The sequence below is a fragment of the Gadus macrocephalus genome, chromosome 3 (assembly GCF_031168955.1).
Source record: "Gadus macrocephalus chromosome 3, ASM3116895v1".
Lineage (NCBI taxonomy): Eukaryota > Metazoa > Chordata > Actinopteri > Gadiformes > Gadidae > Gadus > Gadus macrocephalus.
The window spans coordinates 23,259,007-23,276,690 of record NC_082384.1 but is presented as its reverse complement, the minus strand read 5'-3'; the positions used below and the strand labels follow the sequence as shown (position 1 = coordinate 23,276,690).

General features: G+C 43.9%; 2 protein-coding genes, 1 long non-coding RNA gene and 5 other non-coding genes across 10 annotated transcripts; all 8 read right to left on the bottom strand.

The window, feature by feature from the left end:
- Nucleotides 1–1,137: 1,137 nt before the first annotated feature.
- On the bottom strand, nucleotides 1,138–1,225 carry trnay-gua (transfer RNA tyrosine (anticodon GUA)). Its single transcript is given in 2 exon segments — nucleotides 1,138–1,173; nucleotides 1,189–1,225. It is a non-coding gene; the product is annotated as a tRNA-Tyr (tRNA).
- Nucleotides 1,226–1,633: 408 nt separating this feature from the next.
- Nucleotides 1,634–1,705, bottom strand: trnae-cuc (transfer RNA glutamic acid (anticodon CUC)). The gene has a single exon. It is a non-coding gene; the product is annotated as a tRNA-Glu (tRNA).
- A 250-nt stretch (nucleotides 1,706–1,955) lies between these two features.
- On the bottom strand, nucleotides 1,956–2,027 carry trnae-cuc (transfer RNA glutamic acid (anticodon CUC)). Its single transcript has one exon. It is a non-coding gene; the product is annotated as a tRNA-Glu (tRNA).
- Nucleotides 2,028–2,287: 260 nt separating this feature from the next.
- On the bottom strand, nucleotides 2,288–2,359 carry trnae-cuc (transfer RNA glutamic acid (anticodon CUC)). Its single transcript has one exon. It is a non-coding gene; the product is annotated as a tRNA-Glu (tRNA).
- Nucleotides 2,360–2,610: 251 nt separating this feature from the next.
- Nucleotides 2,611–2,682, bottom strand: trnae-cuc (transfer RNA glutamic acid (anticodon CUC)). Its single transcript has one exon. It is a non-coding gene; the product is annotated as a tRNA-Glu (tRNA).
- A 1,008-nt stretch (nucleotides 2,683–3,690) lies between these two features.
- LOC132454633 (uncharacterized) lies at nucleotides 3,691–5,866 on the bottom strand. Of its 3 annotated transcripts, XR_009524966.1 has the most exons (5): nucleotides 5,456–5,866; nucleotides 5,098–5,200; nucleotides 4,073–4,500; nucleotides 3,953–3,997; nucleotides 3,691–3,907 (listed from the first exon to the last, which is right to left on the bottom strand). XR_009524966.1 is itself a non-coding variant. In XM_060048123.1 (3 exons), exons 1-3 carry the CDS (start codon nucleotides 5,633–5,635, stop codon nucleotides 4,136–4,138), a joined length of 648 nt encoding a protein of 215 aa, XP_059904106.1. In that variant the 5' UTR covers nucleotides 5,636–5,866; the 3' UTR covers nucleotides 4,035–4,135. The 3 variants fall into 3 exon arrangements, 1 of the variants encoding a protein (XP_059904106.1); XR_009524965.1 differs by lacking the exon at nucleotides 3,953–3,997; XM_060048123.1 differs by lacking the exons at nucleotides 3,691–3,907; nucleotides 3,953–3,997 and having other exon boundaries at nucleotides 4,035–4,500.
- A 116-nt stretch (nucleotides 5,867–5,982) lies between these two features.
- Nucleotides 5,983–8,177, bottom strand: LOC132454184 (CD209 antigen-like protein D). The gene is made up of 4 exons (XM_060047403.1): nucleotides 8,174–8,177; nucleotides 7,958–8,097; nucleotides 7,438–7,541; nucleotides 5,983–7,337 (listed from the first exon to the last, which is right to left on the bottom strand). The coding sequence occupies exons 1-4, from the start codon at nucleotides 8,175–8,177 to the stop codon at nucleotides 7,187–7,189; spliced, it is 399 nt and encodes a 132-aa protein (XP_059903386.1). The 3' UTR covers nucleotides 5,983–7,186.
- Nucleotides 8,178–8,601: 424 nt separating this feature from the next.
- On the bottom strand, nucleotides 8,602–10,295 carry LOC132453697 (uncharacterized). Its single transcript, XR_009524779.1, has 3 exons — nucleotides 10,194–10,295; nucleotides 9,938–10,101; nucleotides 8,602–8,910 (listed from the first exon to the last, which is right to left on the bottom strand). It is a non-coding gene; the product is annotated as an uncharacterized LOC132453697 (long non-coding RNA).
- Between the last annotated feature and the right edge of the window lie 7,389 nt (nucleotides 10,296–17,684).

Genomic DNA, 17,684 nt, shown 5'->3' with positions numbered 1-17,684 from the left:
CTCACACCACACGCCACACTTGCCATTTCTCACGCTTATTTCCCCATTCATTACTCTAGTTTTTTTTTCTCATGATAATAAGCTTTGGTCCTCGCGGCTTCGAGTGGTTATGTAGTCGCGCGGTGTCCACTTTGCGATGTATACGTTTGACAGTTTGTAAACAATCTCCCGCGACCTGCGCGTGTGAGCGTCTTGGTGGAGCGTCTTGGTGGAGCGTCTTTGTATATAGTGCCAAATTTGACTTCTGGACTGCATTCTGCAACATTTTCAAGAAGGGTAAGTAGGCCTACATCAATCGCCTTTTTTCAAATATACATTATACACAGAGATGTTTACTGGTTGTTTTCATATTTCATAACAGCATTATGTATAAAAACGTAAGGTAATACATTACTGAACTCTTCGTGTTAGTTAGCTAGCATAACTAGGTAGCAGCATAGTTTGATTTCTCAAAATCAGCTCACCAATAAAATCAGTCTTGGTTTCAAAATCATCACAATCACTTGTGTAATGTTAAATGGCTTCATATAGACATTAAACAATCCTAAGATAAATAATGTGACATAAACGGAGCAAGGGCTGATGTCAATTTAATGTTAGCGAAGTAGGTGTGAGACGCCTCTCCCTCCCCCTTGCTAATATTTTGTCTCCGCTGTCTGTTCATCCAAAGTCAAATCTATTCTTGAGATTCCCAAATGTAATGTCACACGTTGAAAATTAAAGACAGGGAAAGCAGTTTGTCTGCCCTCTGCTTATGTAGTTCAGCAAATGTATTAGTTGGTTGTTAGTTAATGACACGAACATCATTCAAGTGTTCGTCCCGGGGGAAAGGCAACAGTTGTGACAGGTCGCTAGTACAGCTGTTATACAGTTGTCCCATAGAAAGCCTTGTGTTATGCTTTTCCGTACACCCTCGAAAACAATTACTACGTTTTCTCATGCTGTGATAGACATGTTTAAGTGATCTAAGTTTTAGATTTATACCTTAGGACATCAGTCCTAAGGTATAAATCAATGTTAAAAAAGGCAATTTTTTTTGGTCGGCGGCCGAACGCTTCTGACTCTAAAGTCTCACTCTTGTCATTTTCTGAAACTTGGCAGCCCTGGTGGTGTGTGACCGTTTGAAAAACTAAAATGTCCTTCGAGCCGGATTTGAACCAGCGACCTAAGGATTTCAGCAAATAGCCTCTACAGTCCTCCGCTCTACCAACTGAGCTATCGAAGGGGCAATGATTTACAAACCACTGCTAATTTAATTCGTTACTTAACCACTTACATAATGTAGCCACTTACATTCTGGAATCAATCAACTCGAATACTTCCACTATTTCCTTGCATGTTAGTTACCTTTCTTCCATATCTTCAGAAAAGGCGAAAGAAACCTGACGTAAATTGGAAACACCCGTCGGCGCTTCAAGGTTCAACATAGAGGAGCCGAGCAGACGGTGAGTTGATTGATACAAGACATCCCAAATTACACGGAGCACGAATTTAGAGTGATGTATGCTTTCCTTCTTCCGCTCTGGTCAACACTAGACAAGGTGAACATTTCTATAACCATCAATTGAAACTTGATTGCGCTGGCCCGAAACGATATTGTTATTATTAGATTCACAGGTATTAAAAAGGTGAGTTCCCTGACCGGGAATCGAACCCGGGCCGCGGCGGTGAGAGCGCCGAATCCTAACCACTAGACCACCAGGGAAACTGACAGTCGAATTGATCGATACATTTTTTTTTATTTACAATTAGTAATGTTTGAAAACTTCTACGTTGACTTTTAGTAGTTTTTTTCAGTTGGTTACTTTAAAGAGCGGAGAGGAAACAGCTGAATATAGCAGGAACTTTGGTGCCAGGTTTAAACATAACCAGTAGCAGGGGATGATAACACAGTCGTTGTTTTCAGACAATAAACGATATTGTGCTATTAGTTTAAGAGGTATTAAAAGGTTGAGTTCCCTGACCGGGAATCGAACCCGGGCCGCGGCGGTGAGAGCGCCGAATCCTAACCACTAGACCACCAGGGAAACTAATAGACAGAAGGATCGATACATTTCTTTCCTTTTTTTTTTTTACAATTAGTAATGTTTGAAAACTTTTACGTTGACTTTTAGTAGTTTTCTTTTCAGTTGGTTACTTTAAAGAGCGGAGAGGAAACAGCTGAATATAGCAGGAACTTTGGTACCAGGTTTTAACATAACCGGTAGCAGGGGATGATAACACAGTCGTTGTTTTCAGACGATAAACGATATTGTGCTATTAGATTCACAGGTATTAAAACAGTGAGTTCCCTGACCGGGAATCGAACCCGGGCCGCGGCGGTGAGAGCGCCGAATCCTAACCACTAGACCACCAGGGAAACTGATTAAGAGTTGATCAATAATATATTTTTTTCTAACAATTAGCAGTGTTTAAAAACTTTTATTTTTATTGAGTACAACTAATTTTCTGTTGGTTACTTTCAAGAGAGGTAAATAAACTAATGAATAAAGCAGGGACTGTGCTGCCAGATGTACACATAACCGGTAGCAGGGGATGATGAACACAGGTGTTCTTTTCAGACGATAAACGATATTGTGCTATTAGTTTCAGAGGTATTAAAAGGGAGAGTTCCCTGACCGGGAATCGAACCCGGGCCGCGGCGGTGAGAGCGCCGAATCCTAACCACTAGACCACCAGGGAAACTGATAACACGGTCCGATGAACAATATTTTCTATTTACAATTAGTAATGTTTGAAAACGTCTACGTTGACTTTTAGTCGTTTTTTTTCAGTAGGTTACTTTCAAGAGCGGTTAGGAAACAGCTGAATATAGGAGGGACTTTGGTGCCAGGTTTAAACATAACCGGTAGCAGGGGATGATAACACAGTCGTTGTTTTCAGACGATAAGCGATATTGTGCTATTAGTTTCACAGGTATTAAAAGAGTGAGTGAGAATTTTTTTCTTAACAATTTGTGTTTAAAAACTTGTGTTCTTTTCACACTTAAATTGCCCTTTTATCAACCGATATTCATTCTGTATTTTCTTTGCTTGCAATTTCTGTAACGCCAGTAGGGGGCAAAGGGCACCTGAGACAGCAGTGGTCAGAGGGTCACCTGAGACAGTAGGGGTCACCTGAGACAGTAGGGGTCAAGGTTCACCTGAGACAGTAGGGGTCAAGGGTCACCTGTGACAGTGAAGGGCTGAGAAGGAGTTGTAACCCATCTGGTGTGGGAGGACCCACGGAACGTACAGACTACTAACAGAAAGGTCCCCGACCCGGACCTTGCTGCAGAGCCACGGCCGCCTGCACCCACAATGCATTTCACCAGGGGGACCGTCGACCCCGACACTTTAAGTTGTTGTTAATAACTCCAACTCCAATGAACAGGTAAACTCAAGTAGTAGTAATATGAGAGAGAGAGAGAGAGAGACAGAGAGAGAGACGGACAGAGAGAGAGAGAGAGAGACGGACAGAGAGAGAGAGAGAGAGAGACGGACAGAGAGAGAGAGAGAGAGAGAGAGAGAGAGAGAGAGAGAGAGAGAGAGAGAGAGAGAGAGAGAGAGAGAGAGAGAGAGAGAGAGAGAGAGACGGACAGAGAGAGAGAGAGAGAGAGACAAAGGGGAGAGGGAGACACAAAGAGAGAGCGAGAGAGAGGGCAAGGAGAGAATGTTAGACAGCTAATTTATTTTGGAAGCAACAATGGTGCAAAGTTCTTGTTTTTATTGGAAAAGCTGAAAGCATGCGGGTCAATGCAACGTAAAAAACAACAACAAGCTGTTCTGTCTTTAGTTTGAACCGTCAGGATGCTCATCCTAAAACATATGGAAGGCTTTCTTCTCTCTCTTCTTCATCACAGTCTCCGTCACGCATGTCCCATCAGGCTCTCCTCCAGCCCTCCCTACTCCACCACCGTCTCCTCCATCTCTCCCTACTCCACCACCGTCTCCTCCATCCCTCCCTACTCCACCACCGTCTCCTCCATCGCTCCCTACTCCACCACCGTCTCCTCCATCTCTCCCTACTCCACCACCGTCTCCTCCATCGCTCCCTACTCCACCACCGTCTCCTCCATCGCTCCCTACTCCACCACCGTCTCCTCCATCTCTCCCTACTCCACCACCGTCTCCTCCTGCTTTCCTCGCGTCACTCATCACTCGATCATTCTCTCCATCTCCCTCACCCTTCTCTCAAGGGTCTTCACGTGTTTCTCCAGCTGTATGCTCGTATCGTCTTTAGCCCCGCCCCTCGACGGCCCGACGCCCAATAGCACACAGAGCAGCACCAGCACAGCCAATCGGATGGCGGTGGTCTCCATGGCGGCGGTGTGGTCACTCAGGATAAGTCCAAAGGCGATGAGGGCCCCGCCCACCTTCAGCAGCCAGAAGCCGAAGCGCAGAGTGGAGGCCAGGGAGCGCACCAGCAGCCAAATCAACCAGTAGCCAATCAGAGCGAAGAGGAGCCACTGGCCGACAAAGACCACACCCTTCGCACTCGCCTGGGACGAGGGGAGGACATCTGGAGGCACAGACAGGTAGAGGCACAGACAGGTACAGGTAGAGGCACAGACAGGTAGAGACACAGACAGGTGGAGGCACAGACAAGTGGAGGCACAGACAGGTACAGGTAGAGGCACAGACAGGTAGAGACACAGACAGGTGGAGGCACAGACAAGTGGAGGCACAGACAGGTGCAGGTAGAGACACAGACAGGTAGAGACACAGACAGGTAGAGACACAGACAGGTGGAGGCACAGACAGGTGGAGGCACAGACAGGTACAGGTAGAGACAGACAGGTAGAGACACAGACAGGTGGAGGCACAGACAGGTACAGGTAGAGACACAGACAGGTGGAGGCACAGACAGGTACAGGTAGAGGCACAGACAGGTAGAGGCACAGACAGGTAGAGACACAGACAGGTGGAGGCACAGAGAAGTAAGGACAAAGACAGGGAGAGGTAGTGTGAGAGAGAGAGAGAGTGAGAGAGGATGGTTTAGTTTTTAGTAGTACTTATTTTCCATGCCAATAGAACTGTTTGAAATATAATTAAATTGGTTAAACAGACAGCTAGAACGAGCTTTTCTGAAGATTCCTCTAGCTTCCAGTCATCCTACCGTTTACCCCCATCGCCGCCAGGAGCTGAGACAGGTACCGGGAACAGACGTTGATTCCAGCCGCCAGGGCCTCTCCCGCTACCGCCACCGCCTCGGAGAAAGTCTGGCCGAGTGAGGGTAATGGAACAGCTCTCGATTATAATATCATTTTGTATTTTCAGCAAACAAGCTTTCGGTTTTGAAACCAACCACCACCTAACTGTACATTATAAACAGTGCTAAACATAATCAAATTAAAACTAGCCTTGCCGTTTCATTTTGACTGTATCTGAATCTAGAATTCAAGTAGGCTAGAAGTATAGTTTACTTTTACTATAGTGTAAACCAACACCGTTCGTAACAAACCCATTAAGCTCACCTTTTGTGCAGAAACCACCGCCTTCTCCTGGGCAAGCTGGCGCAGGTAAGTGCCCACTTGTTCGGCCAGGTCACCGACCATCCCGGAAGGAGACCCGGGGCTCTTTTCAAACCGACTTTCTGCCGCTACAGAGGCGAGTAGAACCCACACCAGACAGGGCACAGCTCGGCAGTAGTCCATGCTCGAATCTCTTACAAATTGCTCGCCTCTCACACAATGTTGTCCTCAGTCACCGGAGGAGAAGTTTAATTCAAAAAATAACCAGGGCGTTGTGTGGCTAATTAACACAGGTTTCACGATGTTGTAAGGAAGTTAATGAAATCATCGCGGAGGAAAAGTTTTTTCCGTATCCTGTATGTAAACTTGAGGAGTTGAATTGTCATAAATAAAAGACGCCTGCCACCTACTGTGTAGACAACGTAAGGTTTCACCGAATCCATACCTTTGTATCCCAAATTAGCTGTGTTTACCCAGTAAAAAATAAAGGTCGGTTTCAATATTAATTATAATATTATATTAACCTCCTTTCAAATTGGAATACTTTTTTAATGAAAAAATATGAATTCCACAAAATGTTACAATTAGAAGTCAATTACTTTTAATTGGTTACAGACTAACATGTAACAGGACAGAAATAGTTGGGCAGAGTTGAAAAAGTATTTTAAAAGAACAGGTGGTTGAAAACCTGATTATTCAAAGGTTATAAAATACTTTCTAGCGCCATCTAGTTGTACTATTCTCTTCTAGTATCTATCTCGTATTATACTGTCTTAACACCATCTCGTTGTACTATCCTCTTCTTCTATATATTTATAATGTTGTATTATACTGTCTAACACCAACGAGTTGTACTAATCTCTTCTAGTATCTAATTATAATGTCTGTTATATGTTCATTTCTATCATTTGAACAATAATTTCCAATGACTGTCAGGTGACATGCAGGGAATATACTGTGAGCAGATGATGAATCTCAGATGCTGGATGCCTCAACTTATCCAGATAACAGGAAATACCAGTTAAATTAAGTTTATTTTTAAAATTAATTAAGTAGCGTATATATTGTAATGTTTGTCTTTTCACATTTGACTGTGAAGTTACGTTATAGTTATAATAATTGCATAGCCTTCTCGTGTGCTATAGTCTAATAGAGTTGCAGCATGGCATAAAGCAACTCCAAACGCTGTTTTCCAATGGTGTCCGTAAACTCAACCGAGAGAGTATCTCAGTTTTCATGAATATGTTACAAAATGTAGATATTTTGGTTAATTGTTGAATGAATATTGTAATATTTAAAATATTTTTTTGAATATATTTTGAATGATGATGATATTTTAATATCTTATATAAATGCATTAGGCCTGTGTAGGACAAGTAATATTTGCAAACTGCCCCTTGACAATTAAGAACTAAACTATCTGTTGCAAGAGAAAATGTGCAAAAGAAACAAATGGCCCATAGACTAGTTAGCAGGTAAGAGAATAGTTGTCTTATCTCATGGTTATGGACTAAGGAATAAGGAATAGTTCACTCAAAATGCATAGTTATGTAGCTGTCCCACCCTAAAGTCTGTGGGCCAGTACTGATTGCAAAATCTGCACCTCTACTGTGGCTAATGTTAATTTGACAAGGATCCTTACTCCTCTAAGCCAAGCAGCAGAAGTTAAGCGTGCAAATACTCGCGCATTTTTGGGTGTACTGAATATGCAAGAGTTGTCTAGCATGCCACTGTTTATTTCATTACCAAGTTGTCCAAGGCTACGGCCTTCTCGCATATCCAGAAGTAAAGCGCGGGACAAATTCCATCATACCAGCCCACGTTCCAAGCTACTACACAGTCTTCTGCTCCATGGTAATTGTTTGGTTCCCCGGACAGCCAGGAACTGAAACCAGAAATAATATAAAGTTGAGCCCAGTGTTGAGGAGATATCACTCTGTCACTCTAAGAAAGGAGAGGCTGTTGAATGGAGTCATCAGAATTACCTGAAAGTCACGTTGGTACCATCCACCCACTTCCAAGTCCTATCTGTGTCTCGGTCCAGTCTCAGCCCGATCCAGAAACTATTCTGCCATTTGGTAGCAAACTCCTGTTTCAAGTGTTAATTAAGTATCTGTGGTCACGACAACACAGCTGGCTGAATAAAAAACGTGCCCCTGAAAAATGTACACACACTCACACACGCATACACTCACACACACACACACACACACACACACACACACACACACACACACACACACGCACACGGCCACTGGCACTCACACACACACACACACACAGACAAACACACACACACACACACACACACACACACACAGACAAACACACACACAGACAAACACACACACACACTCACACACACACACACACACACACACTCACGCCCACTCGCACTCGCACTCGCACTCGCACTCGCACTCGCACTCGCACTCGCACTCGCACTCGCACACACACACACACACACACACACACACACACACACACACAAAAGCCTCTCGTTACCTGTTCTCCTTTGCTGTTGATGACCACCAGGTCTGCGTTTCTCTGCAGGCAGTCGTCTCTACTGGCCGTCCAGTTCCTCTTAGTGGTAGAGATGAAGTACAGACTCCAGTTGAAGAACCTCCAGCCGTCTGGCGTCACTCCTGATGAATTTATTAAATATTGCTCTCAAAACTATAAAGCAAAGAGATGCTACAAGAGAATCTTCCTCCAATCCGCCCATCAAGGATTCATGAACAAAAATTGTATGAATATATCCACATTGTTATGAATATATCAGCAACGTTGTTATGAATATATCAACAATGTTATGAATATATCAACAACATTGTTATGAATATATCGACAACAACGCTATGAATATATCAACATTGTTATGAATATATCAACATTGTTATGAATATATCAACAACATTGTTATGAATATATCAACATTGTTATGAATATATCAACAACATTGTTATGAATATATCAACAACATCGTTATGAATATATCAACAACATTGTTATGAATATATCAACAACATTGTTATGAATATATCAACAACAACGCTATGAATATATCAACAACGCTATGAATATATCAGCAATGTTATGAATATATCAACAATGTTATGAGTAGGCCTATATCAAGTCAACCGCCAGATCTTAGCAAAGACAAGCAGCTCAGTGGTGTGATTGGCCGTGCCAGCGCTGTTGTTGGCTACGCAGCTCACCGTGTCCACACCAGGCCTCACACCTTTGACGACAAGATCCCCCCCTGTCCCCCAAGACCGCAGGCTGTGATTGGTCTTCCCTGCCCCTCTTCAGGGGCCGGCCGTTGTATAGCCACTGGATGGTGGGCTCTGGCTGGCCCCTGGCATGGCAGGAGAATTGGGCTGTGTCGCCCACGGACACGGTCTTGGTGGAGGGGGGGCTTATGATGTGGGGGGCCTCCTCTTGCTCCTTGTGCGTCACTTAACAGAAGAAAGGAAGACGAGATGAGTCTGGAGATGCAACGTCAGAACACACAAACCCCGCCCCTGGGGGCCTGGGCGGACACCGGAAGATAGCCTGGTCGCTTAATGACACCTCTTCACTCCACCCAGAAGATACACCACCCAGGATATAGCCTGGTCCCTTAATGACACCTCATCACTCCACCCTGCGTGCAGGGAGGTTTAAACTGGATGGTTTCCCCCCTGTTTCCTACATGGTTGAATATCGTAGCAGTCGCTCTCCATGTCCTGATCAGCGTCCGCTCAGGTCTGTTTGGCACCCATCACGGCAGAAAGCAGGATAATGACCAGAGGTGACACGGCTGCACCTCTCTGTGGTGCTCCTGTGTCCAGGACACCGATTAGAGGTGACGGTGTGATGGAAGGAGAGGAGACACCTGCTCTTGAACCTCTCTCCTTATGGTTGTTGTTGTCGTTGTTCTCCATCGTTCTCCATTTGTGTGTCGAGACCTCCATACAATCAATTGGAACGTGTTGTTCGACCCTCCAGGCCTGAGCTTGAAGCATCAACCTCGGGTGTGGCGTCATGTCAACTGGTGGAGACACATCTCACCGGGACATAGCAGCGCGATGTCAAACGCCATCCAACCATGAGGATAGTCAGAAACTCATTGTCAGAAACGGATTGCTCTGCTTTGCTCAAGATGTTACATCGACACGCGAGACAAGGTAAGGATAGACAAACCAACCATCAAACCACCGAGGTGAAGCACCGGGTCAGCAGTCGAACCCTGCCTGGGAAACACATAAACGTCAAATGGCCAGCGTGTGTGCAGTGGTCAACACTGACGCGTTAGCGCTACCGTTTTATACATGCTACACAGAACAGAAGGTTATGCGATGGGAGAAACTTTATATCACTGATCAAAGGTAAACACATCCAAAGCCCCTTTCCATTCATAAAGAGTATACATACTGTGAGACCGTACAGAGAATAGAAAGGATCAGTAGTTCTAACACATGAACACAAACAGATTCTACAGACCCTGTTTCTTCAGTTCAGCATCCAGATGATCCAGAACTACGACCTTCTTCTCGCAGATCCAGGAGAAAAGCTTGGCACACGTATCATCGTTCCAACCGCCTTCCTTAGCTAAAGCACAGTCTTCTGCTCCATAGAAGTCGTTTGGTTCACCAGGCAGCCAGACACTGAAACCATAAAGAATATAAAGTGGAGCCCAGTGTTGAGGTGATATCACTCTCAGAGAAGAGAGGCTGCTGAATGGAGTCATCAGCCTTACGTTGAAGTCAAGTTGGTACCATCCACCCACTTCCAGGTCCCCTCTGTGTTGCGATCACTCAGTCCAATCCAGGAATCATCCCGAAATCTCGTGACAAATTCCGGTTTCAAATAGTAATTTGACTATTTTTTACTTAATTTTACTGGTAAGTTTTGGGTGTCATGACAACGCAGCTGACTGAACCCCCGCCTCCAACGCGCACACACACACACACACACACACACACACACACACACACACACACACACACACACACACACACACACACACACACGCACACACGCGTACACACACACACACACACACACACACACACACACAAACCCTTAACTCAATAGCACCCTAACTACCTAACTCCCTAACTATTGCAATAGCCTTCTTGGTAATGATGACCTGGGGAAGGCCACCACTACCGTTATGGAGTCACTCAATCGCGTCTGGCGGGGGTCATAGGCGTCCCTTGAGGCTGCGATAGCTAGGTGGCTAGCTACTCAGTAAGCACACGAGAACACAGCAAAGGGAGTAAGCAGAAGAACCTTACGGGAGGGGAATGGTTGTTCCAGGAATTAGTCAAACCCTCAGGCGTTACCGGGGAAACAAAGTTATGGCTTGTGAAATACTTTATATTTGGAAAACGCATGAAAATCTAAATGAATGGTCTTCATTTCTTTCTTTGGCAAGTGACCGTGGTATAAGTGGGATAGGGTTAGGGTTAGGGTTAGGGATGATGCCCGACGAGGCGGCCATTATCAGGATTTAATTGACTTCGCGGAGGCAGCCGTCCTGCGTCGTCCATTAATTCCTGATAATGGACTCCTCGTCGGGCATTATCCCTTTCTTAGTATAGCATGAGTAGGCCTATAGGGGTTGGAGTTAGTGGGTTTGGGTTAACCTTAACCATAACCCCTATACTAACCCTATTAATAATGTATACATTTAGTTGATATGAACACCATAGCCTTAGTTAACAGGAATATCATCAGTAAACATGACAGCATAAGTATTACTAGACCATTAGTCAACTGTTTGACTAATGATCTAATAATACTAACCATTCATTCAAAACTGTTGAATTAATGAAAATACTAAACTTGTGCTTCCTAAAGCTGCACTCTTCGTAGCAACTCAACATTGACTGATCATATAAATGTACGTTTTCAGACCAAAAGACCTGTAATAGAACGTAACTCATGGACGTACAACAGGTCGTTTGGTCTGGAAACATAAATGTTTATCTTTTGCCTTGAACACATAAATCGGTCTATAGATCGTTTCATTGGCTCAGCAGGTCGGGCACTTTGGCCTCAAACGTTGGCCAAATCTAATTCTTGAGATTTATGAAATATAAAACATATTTTATTACTGATTGTTTATTCACTCTAAATCCTCTAAGAAGGCTCCTACCAGATCTCCCCTTCCTGGTCCGCCTCTTGTCCAGAGACGTGTCCTCAGGTTCCTCAGGGCGTCCAGGGTCCAGCTCAAGGACGGGCTCCATGGCTCCTCTCTGGACGGCCTCCGCTGCTTCAGCTCTCAGGCTTCAGCCCGGCTTTATCAGCTGGAGGAACAACGTCACATGCTTTAATCCTGACCAATCATCTGCCTTCATTCTGAACCTTCGCTGTCAGCAGATATTTTTTCTTCTACTCTTATCGGACGCCATCATTTAACACACACTCAAACACTAACAGGAAAAACACCCTCTCTCACTCACACACACACACACACACACACACACACACACACACTATAGCTTTATCATTAAGCCTACATTTGTAGCCTACATAATCACGGATCACAAGGATCTATATTAGCACCACACATTTATTCACAGATAGGCCAATGTAATTGAAATAAAATGTATTTCACATTCATTAACAACTGGTTAATTTTTATAGAGTTGAGTGAATAAATTTTTACATCTGAACACCTGAACCAACTCACCACACTAAACAAACTCAAGTGGGAGCTGTGAAGAAAGCTTTCATACTGCCTTGAAAATGTAAATGTGCACATATAAATAAAATAAACAAACATAAAAGTTATAGCAGTGCATGAGCAAAGAGATTAGGCTACATCAGATCAAACTGTTTTGTAGGCTACTGAAGCTGAGAATGATATACTGCACAATATTCATTGTCTTTTAACATGAAACCTGAGTCAACTTATTTTCAAAGATCTGTATTCATCAGAGTGCAAACATTTCTGAAAGAGCATCACAAGAATTAGGCCCAGGCCTACTTCTGAAGGCCAACCTACTATTTTTTTTTTTACTGCAATATATTGCAGAAGCAATATATTTGCTTCTGCTGGCTCCTGAAACTTGGCTTATTTTAGCCTTTACGAGTGCATCGATATCAGGTGTCAAATCCTGAGTAGCAGCACATTTCACAATGTCATTCAAGTGTGTGTTTGTTAACCTTGAGCGGGGCTTCGTTTTATTTAGGTTCATTATAGAGAACACCTGTTCACAAAGATAGGTTGTCCCAAACATGGATAAAACCTTTGCAGCCAGTGATGTTAATTTGGGGTACCCTGGCAAGAGATATTGATAAAATGTGTCCAAGCCCACCGACGCAAATTTCTCCTTCATATTGGTATCACACTGCAAGTCAATTATCTCGAGTTGGATGTCAGCTGGCATGTCAGAAGGCTTGACTGTAATTGGCGGGCGAAAAACAGCAATTTCCTTCTCTAGTTCACTGAAGACCGGAATCCTCTACTTGAACTGCTGCAGCAATCCTGTTATCTTGTCTTTTTGCATTGATTGTATTGATATCAGCATTACGTCCGGTCGTACGCACAGCCGTTATTAGACATGGGAAATGGGCGGTGACACCACTAGATAGCTGCGTCTCCCATAGTGAAAGTTTTAACTTGAATGCGCATATGCTTTCGTTATACTGAGTGACTAACTTTTTGCGGCCCTGCAACATTTTGTTGCGATTATTCAGGTGCTGTGTAATATCCACCATAAAGGCAAGATCCTGCATCCACTGCGGACATTTAAGTTCCTTCACTGGGCTACCCATTTTCCCCATGAACTGTCCAATATCCTCTCGTAGCTCAAAGAAACGCATGAGCACGGCACCTCGGCTTAACCACCGGACTTCATTGTGGTATGGTAGGCCAGCCTGAATGTCATTATCTCTGAGAAAAGTGTCAAACTGACGGTGATTCAGACCTCGCGCTCTGATGAAATTTACAGTTTTTACAACCACACTCATAACATGATCCATTTTTAGATTAGATCCCAAATTTTGCTTCAAATACACTGTTTCCCCTTATTCTAGCGACTTTATAAACACCAAAATGAGTTGTTCACATCATTGTGCACTTTCACATTTTAGCCAAAGAAAGGAGGATGCCTTACTGCTTTCATCTTTACTAACATTTAAGTAAAAATTAGACTGGAGAAAATTCAATGTGCCGCTACCATTCAGTCTTTGACCGCTGACAGCCAGCTAAGGAAACATTTAAGGAAGTTTTCCTTCATGTTGAGGTGATAGCTGACCATTATCGTTTCTCTAGCATGAAATGACCTACACTTGAATGATCTTGAACGCTCAAACGGATTATGCAAACTGAAATATTAAGTTTTCTAACTTGGCATCTAATTGCGCTTTTCCACTATGGGTACTATACTCTTAATCCGCTTTTTGCTTCGTTATCCATTGGAGATTTAAGTACCACTCGATGTAGCTGTTTGTCATGGCGACGCCACATGAAAGCAACGCCTCGCATTCCCCGTTCGTCAGCTACCAAAGAGAGGAACGTCTGCACCTCAATCGCTAACCACAACATGTTTTTTTTCGGTTTGCCATATTCTTGCTCCAGAGGGCGCATCATCATCATCAGGGGCAACCTAGGGCACTCATTACATTTTGTTCACGTGTAAAGGGGCACTTTCTCTCATTTTCACCACCATAGAGGGCACTTTAGCACACTTTTTCAACCATGGTGGCACCAGACGGGCAGAAGGGCACTAGAAGGGCACCAGACGGGCAGAAGAGCACTAGAAGGGCACTATAAGGACCAGACGAGCAGAAGGGCACTTTCAGGGCACTAGAACGGCACTGGAAGGGCACTAGAAGGACCAGACGGGCAGAAGGGCACTATCAGGGTACTAGAAGGGCACTAGAAGGGCACTAGAAGGGCACTAGAAGGGCACTAGAAGGGCACTAGAAGGACCAGACGGGCAGAAGGGCACTATCAGGGTACTAGAAGGGCACCAGATGGGCAGAAGGGCACTAGAAGGACCAGACGGGCAAAAGGGGACTATCTGGGCACTAGAAGGGCACCAGACGGGCAGAAGGGGACTATCAGGGCACTAGAAGGGCACCAGAAGGGCACTATCAGGGTACTAAAGGGGGCACTAAAAGGTCACCAGACGGGCAGAAGGGGACTATAAGGGCACTCATTAAGGTACGTCATTGAATTTTCTTGTTCTAGAGGGCACATCATCATAATTTATTGTATGAAGGAGCACCCTAGAGGGCACCTAATCATGTTTTGCACGTGAAAAGGGCAGCCAATAAGGCATTTCCTCTTGTTTTCGACACTCTTGAAGGGCACTTTAGCGCGCTTTTTCAACCATTGAGCCACGAGGGGAGCCACGAGGGGAGAGATTTTGGTAATGGGGACGTCACCCCAAGTGTGGAATTCCTTCCGTTTTTTGTATTTTTGCTGCCCCCTAGTGGCTGGAGTGAGCATTTTGGTTATTTCTTTAGAAAATCATAACTCATCACAGGAATGGGCTAGAGACTTACTTTTTTACATACTCAGAAAAGGATGCCCTACAAGTCGCGGGCCTTATGTTTGACACCCCTGCTCTACAGGGAGTGATGCAATCAGAAGGGGACCTAGGGTCAAGGACACTTGGGGTGAGCTTAAGACCTGGGGTCTCTTTTATAGGCATGAGGGCCTCTGTCACACTAAATTTGTACCGGCTGCCAAATTTGTACCGGGCGCGTCATCCATACGTAATCCACTCCAAATCTGCCTGGCAACAGATGATCGCTTCGTCCGTTGCCTGGCAATGGACGATCGCGTCGAATGACGTGAAAGGTTCACGAACATTCACAAACCTTCTATCTAGCGATCCGTTATCTGTATTGTGCTATTTCGTCCTTGACCTGCTTTAAACACTCAGTTTACTAGCTAAATTTGATCAAACAATTAAATACAATACAAACATAAAGTAAAAACAAGTGTTATCTAGCGATCCTTTAAAGGCACCCAGTGCAACTTTATGTAAACATTCAATGAAAAATAAACATTCAATTTCTAGTCTTTTTTACACATAGTAAGTTTCAATAACTCCATACCATTACATATCGACATTCAAGGAGCAAAGATGAGACGTTGTTGTGTGGTGAGAACTGATAGAAAATCGTAAACAACAACAATCGCCGGTGGGGAGAAGCCATTTTTCCATTGACTGGAAGCCTGCTTTATTTATTGTAGGTTACAAAAAATAAAGAAAATGGCGGCATTGTTGTTGTTATCGATTTTGTATCAGTTCTCACCACACAACGACGTCTCATCTTTGCTGCTTAAATGTCGGTATGTAATGGTATGGAGTTATTGAAACTTACTACGTGTAAAAAAGACTAGAAATTGAATGTTTATTTTTAAGCCTCGAAAGTTGCACTGGGTGCCTTTAACTGTATTATGTTATTTCGTCTTTGGCAACATGAGCACAAATTTTTTTTGAAACCTGCCCGGCAACGGACGACGCGATCATCTGCTGACAGGCAGGTTTGGAATGGATTACGTATGGATGGCGCGCCCGGTACAAATTTGGCAGCCGGTACAAATTTAGTGTGACACCTCCATTATCAGAGGCCCTGTTTCATATGAAAGAAAGAGGGCCTCTAGCCCCACAGGGAATGACTCACATATCCGGGCCAGCACAGAGACAGGATGAGGGCGTTTCCACTACCTGCTCTGGATGAGGCGAAACACTGGTTAGTAACTTTCACTTTACACCACTTCCTTTAACTCTGGCTGTTGTGGTTGGTGGTTTCCCTGAAGGCCAACATCACGATGTGATACCAGGGGAGAGGGGTGTCACTACCTTTCCTCTGACACGCTGGCTGGAAACACTTTTCCGACCAGGCAACTCTTGCATGGTAAGTCTAGTCCTGTGGTGATCGACGTAGTGCGCACGTCAGTTCATACAGACACTTACCAATTCCCCAGAAACAAAGGTCAAAGTTCTTCCGTAGTGACTGGAAATAGAAATAGAAATAGAAAGTGGTGCTGGGGTTCCCAAACGCCTTCATACTGAGAGCGAGTCCCCACACATTCATGTGTGCGGTAAAATCCCCAACACGTTCCAATTGCCATGCCAAAACCTACCAAGGCGCTCGTATACGTTTTTGACATTTTTGAATAAATTTGCTCTGGTGTTAACCCCAGAATAATCCCTTTCATCCTAGTTGAGCTTTTGGCAGTCTCCCCAAAACCCCAGGGTTAGTTATGAATGATATGAAACCTTTGACAGGCCGCAGGTTTGAGACCCATGATCAAGAAAGCTATGAGTATTTGGCACTCTTCTTATGGAGGGCAAGGCACACAATGCAATGCAATGTGTTTGAATTACTAATAACTAAACTTGTCCTGGGGCTTCATTACAGAAACTTCCTAACTCTGAAATCCTATCCTATCTTGAGATAGGAAGGCATTTAGTGGTTTTGGTATTACAGGTTTCCTAACTTAACTTAGGAAGAAATCCTATCTTATCTTAAGATAGGAATTTATCCATTACAGAACTATCCTAAGTTAGGAATTTCTTAAGTTAGGATCCCTAAGTTAGGTGGCCATACACCCTGTCCTAAATTCAAAATAACTGTCAATAACTGAAAGAAATGGCAGCAGCACTGCTAGTAGGTCTGCTTGACAATGAAGACGAGGATCAACACAACAGAAACGTGATGTCTGAAAGGCTACCGAGGCTGCGTAATGATTTCTTAAATTTTCCTGACCATATTTTAATTTCATTTTATCGCCTGCAAAGACATGAATTTGGTGGAAGAATTACTTTACTACTTTATAACTCCTCTTCTTGTTCCCTGTATCAATACCCGCCAAGACGTCGTACTAGTGCAACTATCTTGCCGTTATTAACAAAGATCCTTTATCAACAGTCTCTGTTAATGTTAAAAGTAACTCGTTCTATCAATCACATGCACATTCTGAGTGCAGAAACTGACGATTGCAGATCGAAAATCTGATTTACAGAGCAGTTAGGATTACCTAAGTTAAGATAAGATAGGAGGCCAAAGATAAGATAGGAAACGGCAAACAGGCTGGGGACTGCTTCTGTAATAGGAAGTTAGGATTTTTCCTATCTTTGAGTCTCTAACTTAAGTTAGGATGAGAAGTTAGGATTTTTTCTGTAATGAGGCCCCTGGTTCATTAACCGATTTGACTATGCCCATTCCCAAAACCATTCTAGTGAAATGACGAGAGATCAGTGTAGACAGGACG

Bases quoted from the DNA above. Each gene is read 5' to 3' on its own strand.
- LOC132454633 (XM_060048123.1), bottom strand. From the start codon at position 5,635: ATGGACTACTGCCGAGCTGTGCCCTGTCTGGTGTGGGTTCTACTCGCC. The intron at 5,201-5,455 runs GTGAGCTTAATG...TCACTCGGCCAG, and splicing joins CGGTGGTTTCTGCACAAAAG to ACTTTCTCCGAGGCGGTGGC. The intron at 4,501-5,097 runs GTAGGATGACTG...CTGTGCCTCCAG, and splicing joins GGCGGCGATGGGGGTAAACG to ATGTCCTCCCCTCGTCCCAG.
- LOC132454184 (XM_060047403.1), bottom strand. The intron at 7,542-7,957 runs GTAACGAGAGGC...CACTTGAAACAG, and splicing joins TCAACAGCAAAGGAGAACAG to GAGTTTGCTACCAAATGGCA. The intron at 7,338-7,437 runs GTAATTCTGATG...TTCTGGTTTCAG, and splicing joins GGTACCAACGTGACTTTCAG to TTCCTGGCTGTCCGGGGAAC.